The sequence below is a fragment of the Hypanus sabinus genome, chromosome 2 (genome assembly GCF_030144855.1).
Source record: "Hypanus sabinus isolate sHypSab1 chromosome 2, sHypSab1.hap1, whole genome shotgun sequence".
NCBI lineage: Eukaryota > Metazoa > Chordata > Chondrichthyes > Myliobatiformes > Dasyatidae > Hypanus > Hypanus sabinus.
The window spans coordinates 73,221,713-73,232,978 of record NC_082707.1 but is presented as its reverse complement, the minus strand read 5'-3'; the positions used below and the strand labels follow the sequence as shown (position 1 = coordinate 73,232,978).

At 41.2% G+C, this 11,266-nt stretch overlaps 1 protein-coding gene across 1 annotated transcript; it reads left to right on the top strand.

Moving 5' to 3' along the window:
• The first annotated feature begins 7,404 nt into the window (after positions 1-7,404).
• Positions 7,405-10,910, top strand: LOC132403607 (uncharacterized). The gene is made up of 4 exons (XM_059987057.1): positions 7,405-7,492; positions 8,968-9,065; positions 9,607-9,777; positions 10,392-10,910. Exons 1-4 carry the CDS (start codon positions 7,405-7,407, stop codon positions 10,908-10,910), a joined length of 876 nt encoding a protein of 291 aa, XP_059843040.1.
• Positions 10,911-11,266: the final 356 nt, after the last annotated feature.

Below are 11,266 nucleotides of genomic sequence, written 5' to 3'. Positions count from 1 at the left end.
TTTCATAAGGCATGCTCCCCAATCCAGGCAACATCCTTGTAAATCTCCTCTGCACCCTTTCTATAGTTTCCACATCCTTCATGTAGTGAGGTGACCAGAACTGAGCACAGTACTCCAAGTGGGGTCTGACCAGGGTCCTATATAGCTGCAACATTACCTCTCGGCTCCTAAATTAAATTCCATGATTGATGAAGACCAATACACCGTATGCCTTCATAACCACAGAGTCAACCTGCGTAGCTGCTTTGAGCGTCCTATGGACTTGGACCCCAAGATCCCTCTGATCCTCCACACTGCCAAGAGTCTTACCATTAATACTATATTCTGCCATCATATTTGACCTACCAAAATGAACCACTTCACACTTATCTGGGTTGAACTCCATCTGCCACTTCGCAGCCCAGTTTTGCATCCTATCAATGTCCCGCTGTAACCTCTGACAGCCCTCCACACTAACCACAACACCCCTAACCTTTGTGTCATCAGCAAATTTACTAAACCATCCCTCCACTTCCTCATCAACCTCCATGCAGAATATGACCCATCTACAACCACTCTTTGCCTTCTGTGGGCAAGCCAGTTCTCGATCCACAAAGCAATGTCCCCTTGGATCCCATGCCTCCTTACTTTCTCAATAAACCTTGCATGGGGTACCATATCAAAAGCCTTGCTGAAATCCATATACACTGCTTCTACTGCTCTTCCTTCATCATTGTATTTAGTCACATTTTCAAAAAATTCAATCAGCCTCGTAAGGCACGATCTGCCCTTGCCAAAGCCATGCTGACTATTCCTAATCATATTATACCTCTCCAAATGTTCATAAATCCTGCTTCTCAGGACCTTCTTCATCAACTTACCAACCACTGAGGTAAGACTCACTGGTCTATAACGTCCTGGGCTATCTCTACTCCCTTTCCTGAATAAGGGAACAACAGCCGCAACCCTCCAACCCTCAGGAACTTCTGCTGTCCCCATTGATGATGCAAAGATCATCACCAGAGGCTCAGCAATCTCCTCCCTCACCTCCCACAGTAGTCTGGGGTACATCTCATCTGGTCCCGGTGACTTACTCAATTTGATGCTTTTCAAAAGCTCCAGCACATCCTCTTTCTTAATATCTACAGACTCCAGCTGTACCGTCCACTACAATTACAAAGATCCTTTTCCATAGTGAATACTGAAGTAAATATTCATTAAGTACCTCTGCTATTTCCTCTGGTTCCATGCACACGTTCCCACTGTCACACTTGATAGGTCCTATTCTTTCATGTCTTATCCTCTTGCTCTTCACATACTTGTAGAATGCCTTGGGGTTTTCCTTAATCCTGCTCACTAAGACCTTCTCATGGCCCCTTCTGGCTCTCCTAATTTCCTTCTTAAACTCCTTCCTGTTAGCCTTATAATCTTCTAGATCTCTAACATTATCTAGCTCTCTGAATGTTTATAAGCTTTTCTTTTCTTCTTGTTACAATCCAGCAACAATGAATATATGATTGAGACAGGTTTTTTCATAACAAATAAAACATTTATTAAGCACTGCTAAAAAGATACCCCAAAAGTAAACAAACAACTAACTTAACCGGGAGTCGGCTGCTGTGCGGCAGCTCGAATATTTCTTAAAGCAAGAATGTGAAACAGTTCTTAAAGCGATAATGCAAAAACGGTTCTTGGAAGTAGACATGCGAAAGTCCAAATGCTTACACAGTCAGTTAAAGGAGAGACTTCTGGAAATGATGTAAATTCTCTTTAGTGGAGTTACTGCTGATCCCAAACAAAGTATGTTATTCCCTGGAGGGTTTACGATCAAAGGAAATAAAACGGCTTAAAGGCACTGACCTTTTTTTGGCAAAACTTTGTATCCAACCCCCTGCTCTTCTGGCAGAACAGGAGTTATCATGGATACTTATTACAAATTCTTCGTGCGAAGACTAAAAGGTCGAATCTGGTTAACCATCGACACCAACTTTCCCTATCCTTCAGGATTTCCAAACTCCAATGAATCTTCACTCTCCACTGACCAAACTGGCAGTATTATAGCGAAACTGCCGGCAATAACCTTTGAGACTTAAGGCAGAAAGTAAAACTCCACTTTTAAATGAAACTACGTCATTATATCGGAATTAGCAGCAACATGGAGTCACTAGCGATTTCAACCACGAACTGCCCCCTCACAGGGAGGGATTCTTCTTTTGTACCGGGTTGAAAAAAACTATCACATGAACTCTCACTGGTGGGAAAATGACATCACTCCCCCATCACAAGACCATTACCTCATGTCCAGCATAGCCTCAATGGCATCATGATCACTTGACAGGTACAAGATACCCACAGATACGTAACATGCTGGACTGGAATTTTTACAGCCTTTGTACACCATTGTTCCTATACCCTACCATAATTTCCCTGTCTCATTGGAATGTACCCACACAGAACCCCAACATAAATATCCCCTGAACATTTGCCAGTTTTCTTCCATACTTTTCTCTGAGAACAACTGTTCCCAATTTAAGCTTCCAATTTCCTGCCTGATAGCCTCATAATTCCCCTTACTCCAATTAAACTCTTTTCTAACTTGTCTGTTCCTATCTCTCTCCAATGTTATTGTAAAGGAGATAGAACTATGATCACTATCTCCAAATCGCTCTCCCACCGAGAGATCTGACACCTGACCAGGTTCATTTCCCAATACCAGATCAAGTACAGTCTCTCCTCTTGTAGGCCTATCTACATATTGTGTCAAGAAACCTTCCTGAATACACCTAACAAACTCTACCCCATCTCAACCCCTTGCTCTAGGGAGATGCCAATTGATATTTGGGAAATTAAAATCTCCCATCACGACAACTCTGTTATTATTACACCTTTCCAGGATCTGTTTCCCTATCTGTTGCTCGATATCCCTGTTACTATTGGGCAGCCTATAAAAAACACCCAGTAAATTTATTGACCTCTTCCTGTTCCTAACCTGTTCCTTTCTGTTCTTAATATGTGTTCTCCCAACTTCCGCTAACCAAAGTCCACAATAAATTTCCTGGTCTTTCTGACATTAACATAGAAACATAGACAAGCTACAGTACAATACAGGCTCTTTGGCCCACAATGCTGTGCTGAACATGTACTTATTGTAGAAATCACCTAGGGTTACTCATCACCCTCTATTTTTCTAAGCTTCATGTACCCATCCAGGGGTCTCTTAAAAGACCCCATTGTATCCACCTCCGCCACAATTGCCAGCAGCAGGTTCCACACACTCACACTCTCTGCATAAAAACCTTACCCTTGACATCCCCATCCAAGCACCTCAAAACTGTGCCACTTCAGCTGGGAAGAAGCCTCTGACTATCCACACCATCAATACCTCTCATCATCTTATGCACCTCTATAAAAGCAGTGGTCCCAACATCGACCCCTGTGGAACTCCACTAGTAACTGGCAGCCAACCAGAACATGATCCCTTTATTCCCACTCACTGGTTTCTGCCGACCCGCCAATGGTCTTCCCAGGCTAGTAACTTCTCTGTAATTCCATGGGCTCTTATCTTGCTAAGCAGCCTCATATGTGGTACCTTGTCAAAGGCCTTCTGAAAATCCAAGTTCACCATGTCTCCTTTGTCTACTCTGCTTGTAATTTCCTCAAAAAATTGCAGTAGGTTAGTCAGGCAGGAATTTTCTTTCAGGAAACCATGCTGGCTTTGGCCTATCTTGTCATGTACCTCCAAGTACTCCGTAATCTCATACCTAACTATCGATTCCAACAACTTCCCAACCACTGATGTCAGGCTAACAGGTCTATAGTTTCCTTTCTGCTGCCTCCCTCACTTCTTAAATAGCGGAGTAACATTTGTAATTTTCCAGTCATCCAGTACAATGCAAGAATCCATTGATTCTAGAAAGATCATCATTAATGCCTCCGCAATCCCTTTAGCTCCTTCCTTCAGAATCTGAGGGTGCATTCTATCAGGTTCAGGAGATTTATCCACCATTAGACTGATGCAAAATACATATTCAGTTCCTCTGCCATCTCTGCATCTCTCATGACAATATCTCCAGCATCATTTTGTATTGTCCTATATTTACCCTCAACACTATTTTATCCATTATATACTTAAAAAGCTTTTGGTATCTTCTTTGATATTAGTTGCCAGCTCCCTCTCATAATTCATCTTTTCCTTCTGAATAACCACTCTTAGTTTCCTTCTGCAAAATTTTAAAAGCTCTTTGATCCTTTATCTTCCCACCAGCTCTGGCTCTTTTGCTTTTACTTTGGCTCTGACTTCACTTGTCAGCTATAGTGGCCTTCTTACCTTTGAACATTTTTTGTTGTTTGGAATATTTCTGTCTTGTACTTCCCTCATTTTTCACAGAATCTCCAGCCATTGCTGCTCTGCTACCTTTCCTCCAAATGTCCTTCTCCAGTCAACCTTGACCTGTTCCTCTTTCATGCCATTGTAATTTTCTTTATTCCACAGAAATACCGACTCATTGGATTTTATTTTTTCCCTCTCAAATTTCAATGTGAAGTCGATCATATTTCCCAAGGATTCCTTAAGTTTAACCTTCAGCTCTCTTATCACCTCCAGATCATTGCACAGCAGCCAATCCAGCACTGCCGATCCCCGAGTGGGCTCAACAAGCTGATCTAAAAAGCCATCCCTCAGGCATTCTACAAATTCTCTCTTGAGGACCAGTACTGCCCTGATTTTTCCCAATCCACTTTCATGTTAAAATCCTGAACAATTATCATGACATTGCCTTTCTGACAAACCTTTTCTATCTTCTGCTGTAATTTGTAATCCACATCCTGGCTGCTGTTTGAAGGCCTGTATACAACTGCCATTAGGGTCCTTTTACCCTTGCCATTTCTTAACTCAACCTATCGAGACTCTACACCTTTCAATCCCATGTCATCTCTTTCCAATGATTTAATATTATTTCTTATACACAGAGCCAAACCACCCCCTCTGCCTACTCACCTATATTTCCAATAAACCGTATATCCCTGGACATTCAGATCCCAATGGCAGCCATTCTTTATCCAAGTTTCAGAGGTGGCCACAACATCATAATTGCCAATTTGTAGCTGAATTTCAAGATCATACATTTTATTCCTTATACTGTGTGCATTCAAATACAAAACTCTCAGTCCAGTATTTGTTGCTTTCTGTTTTAACTGCACTAACCTACAACCACCCTTCACCTTCTGTGGGTAAGCTGGTTCTGGATCCACAAAGCAATGTCCCCTTGGATCCCCTGCCTCCTGACTTTCTGAACCGAGTTATGAACCGAGAAATAATTAAATGTAAACAGACTTCTGTTTGTTAGAATGAGCAATGAGAGAAATTATATGTTTATAAAGGAATTTTTATAACAATATGAATCTGAACATAATAATTATCCTGTCACTATCACAATGCTCTTTGCGAGTGAGACCTTTCCTTGTACAAGTTGGCAGCTATAATTCTCACATAAACACTATACTTCAAATGTATATCACTGACTGTATGGTGCCAAAAGGTATTTGTTTTCTAACAATTTAGAAGGAGGTCATTTGTCTCATTGAGTCTATGGCAGCTATCAGAGAAAACCCATTGATATACATTTCCCTATATATGACATATCTTATCTCACATGCTCATTAACTCCACTCGAATTCTCTTACCCACATAATCTTGGGTAATTTACAGTAACTAATGAACCCCTTCACCAACATGTCTTTGCACTGTACGGTGAAACTGGAATACCTTTGGAAAACTTTTCTGCAGGGTGAAAGTAGCATAGGAGTTGTCCTTGGCAGCAACTGAAATGTGGAAAAGAATGTGGAAATGAATTCAGAAGGGGCGTGTCTTACTTTCAGCTGTTTTTATTTTTGCTGTAGATATCAGCATCTGCAGTCTCTTGTGTCTCCACTTCACTACCAATCTGATTGAAGCTGATAATGGGCCAGTATTCTCAACTTGTAGGTTTGTGGTAACAGCAAAAATAAAGAAACAGATCTGTTTCCTTTGTCCTTGGGGCACCATCTATTACAAAATCTCATGCAGTTGACAGCTGCCCGTTGCTATTGAGCAAAACATTGGCTGCCTATTGAAATCTGTGATTGTGATAGCAGGACAGAGTCTGAGTACTCGGTACTCCATCTGTTGAAGCCCTCTTATAATGCTCCAAGAGCACCAATAGATTTACCAATTTCAGCTTCATCAAACAGTTAATAGGAAAAAGAAAAGAAAGTGAAAGGACCCATTACAGTTAAACCAGTCCAATGTACACATAAACATTGGAGCTCATTCTGGAGTGGTCAGGGGTGTATCTCTTCACTGAATTCTCATTCCCAGCTGCAGGTAGAACTTCCATTCTTGGAATCCTGCGCCTCTTGAAGTGCTCCTTGTCATTGGGTCTCCCCTTGGGATTGGATCCTCTGGATGTCTCCCCTGGTGCTCTTCTCTGTGCACCTCCCACCAAAAGACCACAAACCAGACTACTATCGTTCAGAAAACTCTTCCGCCCAGATCTCTAAAACCTTCCTTCACATCCCACAGTCCCAAGTGACTGACACAACATTCCTAAGTAGAACAACATGGCGACTTATCTTTAGCCAAAGCTTAAACACTCTTTCCAGCAGGGCACACTGCTTTTACAGAAAATTGCTAAAATAAAGCACCTCACTGCCTAGTAGAAATCCTATCCAGGGCATTGCACTAGATTATTTGAGACAGGAAGCTGGAGAAATACTTGGGTGGATGGCTGGAGCTGTATCAACATGTCAGCAACATAAAGAGGCAGAAAAGTTCAAATAACTGGCATTCTTAATGTTGGGCATAACACTTATCTCCTCCATTAGAAACCCCTGCATGGTTACAATATTCACAATGTATGACTACAAGACCCCAAAGGGATTTGGAGGTACCTACCTCCTGGTTGATTGCTGTGATGCAGAAGGACATGAACAGTAACTGCCCTGGGCAGGTTGCCCTTCAGGTCCTTCACCTACTCAACATTGTCATTCCTTTAACATCACAGGTTACTAAAATTCCCATTGGCCCTTTTTGGGAGCACCTGTAACATCCATTGACGCACATTCCTGGTGTAATTAATGTCAAGCAAAGATGTGCATGTCACCAGTGTCACCCATGGAAGCAGAACTCCTACATAAAATCATAACCCATCCCTGAACAGTGTGAAGAATTGGCTGTAAACATTACCACCTGGAAAGGAATGTGTTAATGTATTCAGAGCAGTTTCCTTTCCTGAAGGGGTGTGCCTTACATCCTGCAAGTAAACATGAAGTACCAAAGTGCAGTATCATGTGATTGATAGTTGTAGTTGTCTTATTCCAGGGTTGTTGGTGAAGGGACTTTCCAGAGAGGGTTCTATTACAGAAAGTTTCTGCTTCACAGCTCGGAAGATGACAACTCTACCAGAAATGAATGAGAAAGGTTACGATGAAAGTGATCACACTCTAAAATTTGTGAAAGGAAAAGATGAAATCACAGGTAAATATAAATACCATTTTTTTTATTACCAGAAATATTATGGTAGATTGAAACAGTTGAATATACTGCTAGATTCAAATCATATACAAAGTTCTAATCTGGAACAAACAGGGTCATGGATTGAATATGATAATTTTTGTTTCATGGTGCAATAAGATTTTGGGGTCACTGAACCTCCGGCTTTCAATATCTAAAACCTGTCTAAATACTGTCAGCAGTCGTCCATATGTACCAGTGAATGCGAGAGTGAAAGTGTATATAGTGGTAAGAAGGGACCATGTATGTTGGGATCTGAATACTCTTCCTTGCACGCATGAGCAAGAGTTCTAAAGAAGCCTCACTATAAACACAAAAATTCCGTAGTCAGACCCTGGAGTTGATTGGTTGGCTCAGGTACTGATGTGGGAGAAATGGGTCACAATTCATGGCACCCTGGACACAGACATGGGGAAAAGCGAACTGTTCCATTGGGACAGCCAGTACTTGAATTGGACTGGAGCCAGACACTCAGCAAATCAAACAGTCCATTTAACTGTCTGTATTCACATCTCTGTTACATTTTAACAATGAATGGTGGAATTGACAGTTCTTTGGGAAGACCAGAATGAGGAGACATTTGAACTGAAGAAAGCCAACTACCAAGAGCTAGGAGTGCGGTACCAGAGGCAGGAGTGAAGGGAATGATGTAAGCCTGTAAAGATGCGGTGTAGAGATCTTGCTGGTCGTTCACTGGGCAGAACTTACTCTCTCTTTGGAATTAAGGGGCTGCAATAAAAAGAGTCATCAGGACCATCACAGAGTCTGCTGAACAAACCTCCAGGAGGCTTTGGATCAGGAGGTGTGACCGGTGGTCCGGTGCCACCGGGACAGAAGCCAGGGCCTGATCAACCCTGGCTGGGTCACCTGGGTGAGAGTCTGCTATCAAAAGACCCGAAGCACACAATGACCCCAGGCTGCATCACTGTTGATGTGTCCCAGCATCAAGGAAATGATTAAAGGTGCTCAGATAATATTTCCATGATGCCCACAGCGTTGTTCTAGACCATTGATAGTTAATTCCCTGTTTCTCCAGGGCCACTGTGAAGGATATTCCAATCCTATTCAGTCAAGCCTATTTCAGGCATTTCATTCCGATTCACTCACAGCTGTCAGCCAATATGTGAAACATACAGGTGGATGGAAATCAATATTCTGGGAAATGGGTCTCAATTGCATCTTTTCCTTGAGAATATTTATAGTTATTCTATACAATTGCAAGGTACTACTGAATAGAATAGGGGCATTAGTAGAAACAATATTTAAAAGAAGAAATCCATTGTGGCTTTTGCTTCTGATGGCTATTTCCATATTTAGATTTCCAAGAGAGCAGTCTGTGGATTCAGTTATTTTTCATTTTCTGACTGGAATTTAGATGCAAATACTCGGCGACTCACCATTTCCATCGGATGAAATGACTGCATCACTTGTTATTTCAGGAGACTATGATCCCAATGTTTTGCTGGCAGAAATGTCCTGCAAACATGCAGTAGATCCAAACTCTCTGACTGCATGGTGTCGAAGCCTTCTGGATCGGGTAAGAAATTGCGATTTGTGAAATTAAAAGTTCCATACAACTGGAAAATTGTAAATAGATCCACACTGCTGATTTATTTTCAATGATTTCTTTGATTTTACATTTTATCAGGAGAATCAGTTGCAAAGATGTGAGAGAGGATGTAGTAATCTTTATTGCCTCCACCAAGGAGTACCTGACCACACGCTATCTGGTATAAATATTGTGGGTGCAGGTGGTGTCGAGAGTGTAACTTTTAAAAAGTTGACCTTCAACCAAGTCAACCTGTTTGTGACGTCGATCCCTTCTCATTTTTCTAAGCTCTATTAATTACAAACATAGTTAACTTAGTCCCTCTTCATGAGGAATAAAAAATGTGGTGAATATTCCTTGCACTGTATTGGACGTCAGTGTTCAACACTCCTGGGCTCAGGCAGTGATTTGAGAGAGAGAACGTGGCAATGAGGAGTTAGGTAAAATGACGAAGATATTTCTGCCATTCTCATTATCTAGGAAGAAGGCAACTTAAACCATTAAATTTTAATCAAATTTGAAATTACAGGATCAGTACAAATTCCACTGCCCAGCGGTGAAAGCTGATGGACAGGCATGCGGACAGGAATGGCCCTACCATGAAGTTCGCAAGCTGGCAGTACTGACCAGAGAGGAGCAGCTGCATTTTGAGGAAACAGTTGCTGTACTGGCTGCAGCTGAGTACTGTGAATACAAATCAGTAAGTCTGACAATCTGATCTCACAAATCAGTAAGTCTATTAAAGTGTGCATTTCAATGTTTGTGTCTGCACTACATTTGCTTCATAGAAAATACTTCGTTGTCAGCATATAATAAATATTTAATTGAGAGTTACCTCTTTGATTAGCATGTCCAAATTGATGCAATAGACTCACATATCAAACATATGTCCATGTCTACATTCTGTGAGTAGAAACCATATATGAGCAATTTAGAATCAGTAAATTTCTATGAAATAGCAAATTGATTTTGCTCCTATGATCAATATTCTTATCACAATCAAATTTCTCTATTGTATTCTAATTAGCTAAAATGCATTTTTAAAAATTGTAATCTACTCCTGAGCCCCACAGTTTAGCAGGATATGGTGGAAAGATTTAAGGTCTAACCTAGGAAGATTACAAATGCAAATTCCAAATGAAGAAGCAGACTTCATCAGAAATTAAAGAAAGTTTGATCATTTTGTGGAAAAGTTAATCACAGCAGCCTATAACATTTGAAGCACACATATTTAAGTCATGCATTGTAAGAGTTATCAGTGTGAAGTAATTAATTTCACCAAATTTTTTTGCTTATCTTTTTGCTTATCCACAGTGTCCTGGATGTGGAACATATGTTGAACGCACAGACCTGAGTAACTTGAGTGTCCGCTGCACTATCTGTACTGCAGAAAAGGGGAATGTTTACGAGTTCTGTTGGCAGTGCCTGAAACCATGGAAGGGACGTGTCCCACGTTCTGACCGATGTGATAATGAAGGGTGCACCAATTTGGAACTGGACACACTACGCACTTGCCCATTAGTCAACCTCTTAGGTACTGTAGTGAAGAATTGCCCTTCCATTCGAGCCTGCCCAACATGTGGTAAGCTGCTCGAACACAACCAAACGGGATGTAAAAACATTATCTGTTCGAGGTGCCAAGTTGAATTTTGCTTTATCTGTCTGGAGCTGACGAAAGTATGCCAGGTAAAAAAACCAAATTCGTGGCATGCTCTCTGTGCTCAACCAATTGCACCAAGGCAAACTTCAATCCCAACGTGGAATCGAAATCCTTCTCAAAGAATACATTCCACAGAAAACGTGGCACAAGATTCCACTTGTATATTGATATAATTTGGTTTTAACCTGCTATCACTCCTCCAAAACTTTTGTCCTCTTTAAATTGTTGGACCTTTTGTTTGACATTCTAATCTGAACGTTCATCCTCAGCTCAAATATTGAATCAAAAATCTTCAGCCCCAGCAGAGACATCAGATCCTTGCCACTGACTCTAAGCTTCTTCCTAACAGTGTCTAAACTGGATAATTTGCAACATTGCTGTCATGCCTGATTTGAGTTGATTTTCAGATCTCATATCTCTACGCCACCATTTCCGTCACCTACTTCCACAAGTGTAACATGACACATTTCTGCCTCTGCCTGTAATCCATGTCTTTGTGACGTGTAAGATTCACTGTTATAGTGAACAC

Bases quoted from the DNA above. Each gene is read 5' to 3' on its own strand.
- LOC132403607 (XM_059987057.1), top strand. From the start codon at position 7,405: ATGACAACTCTACCAGAAATGAATGAGAAAGGTTACGATGAAAGTGAT. The intron at 9,066-9,606 runs GTAAGAAATTGC...TTGAAATTACAG, and splicing joins GTCGAAGCCTTCTGGATCGG to GATCAGTACAAATTCCACTG. The intron at 9,778-10,391 runs GTAAGTCTGACA...GCTTATCCACAG, and splicing joins AGTACTGTGAATACAAATCA to TGTCCTGGATGTGGAACATA.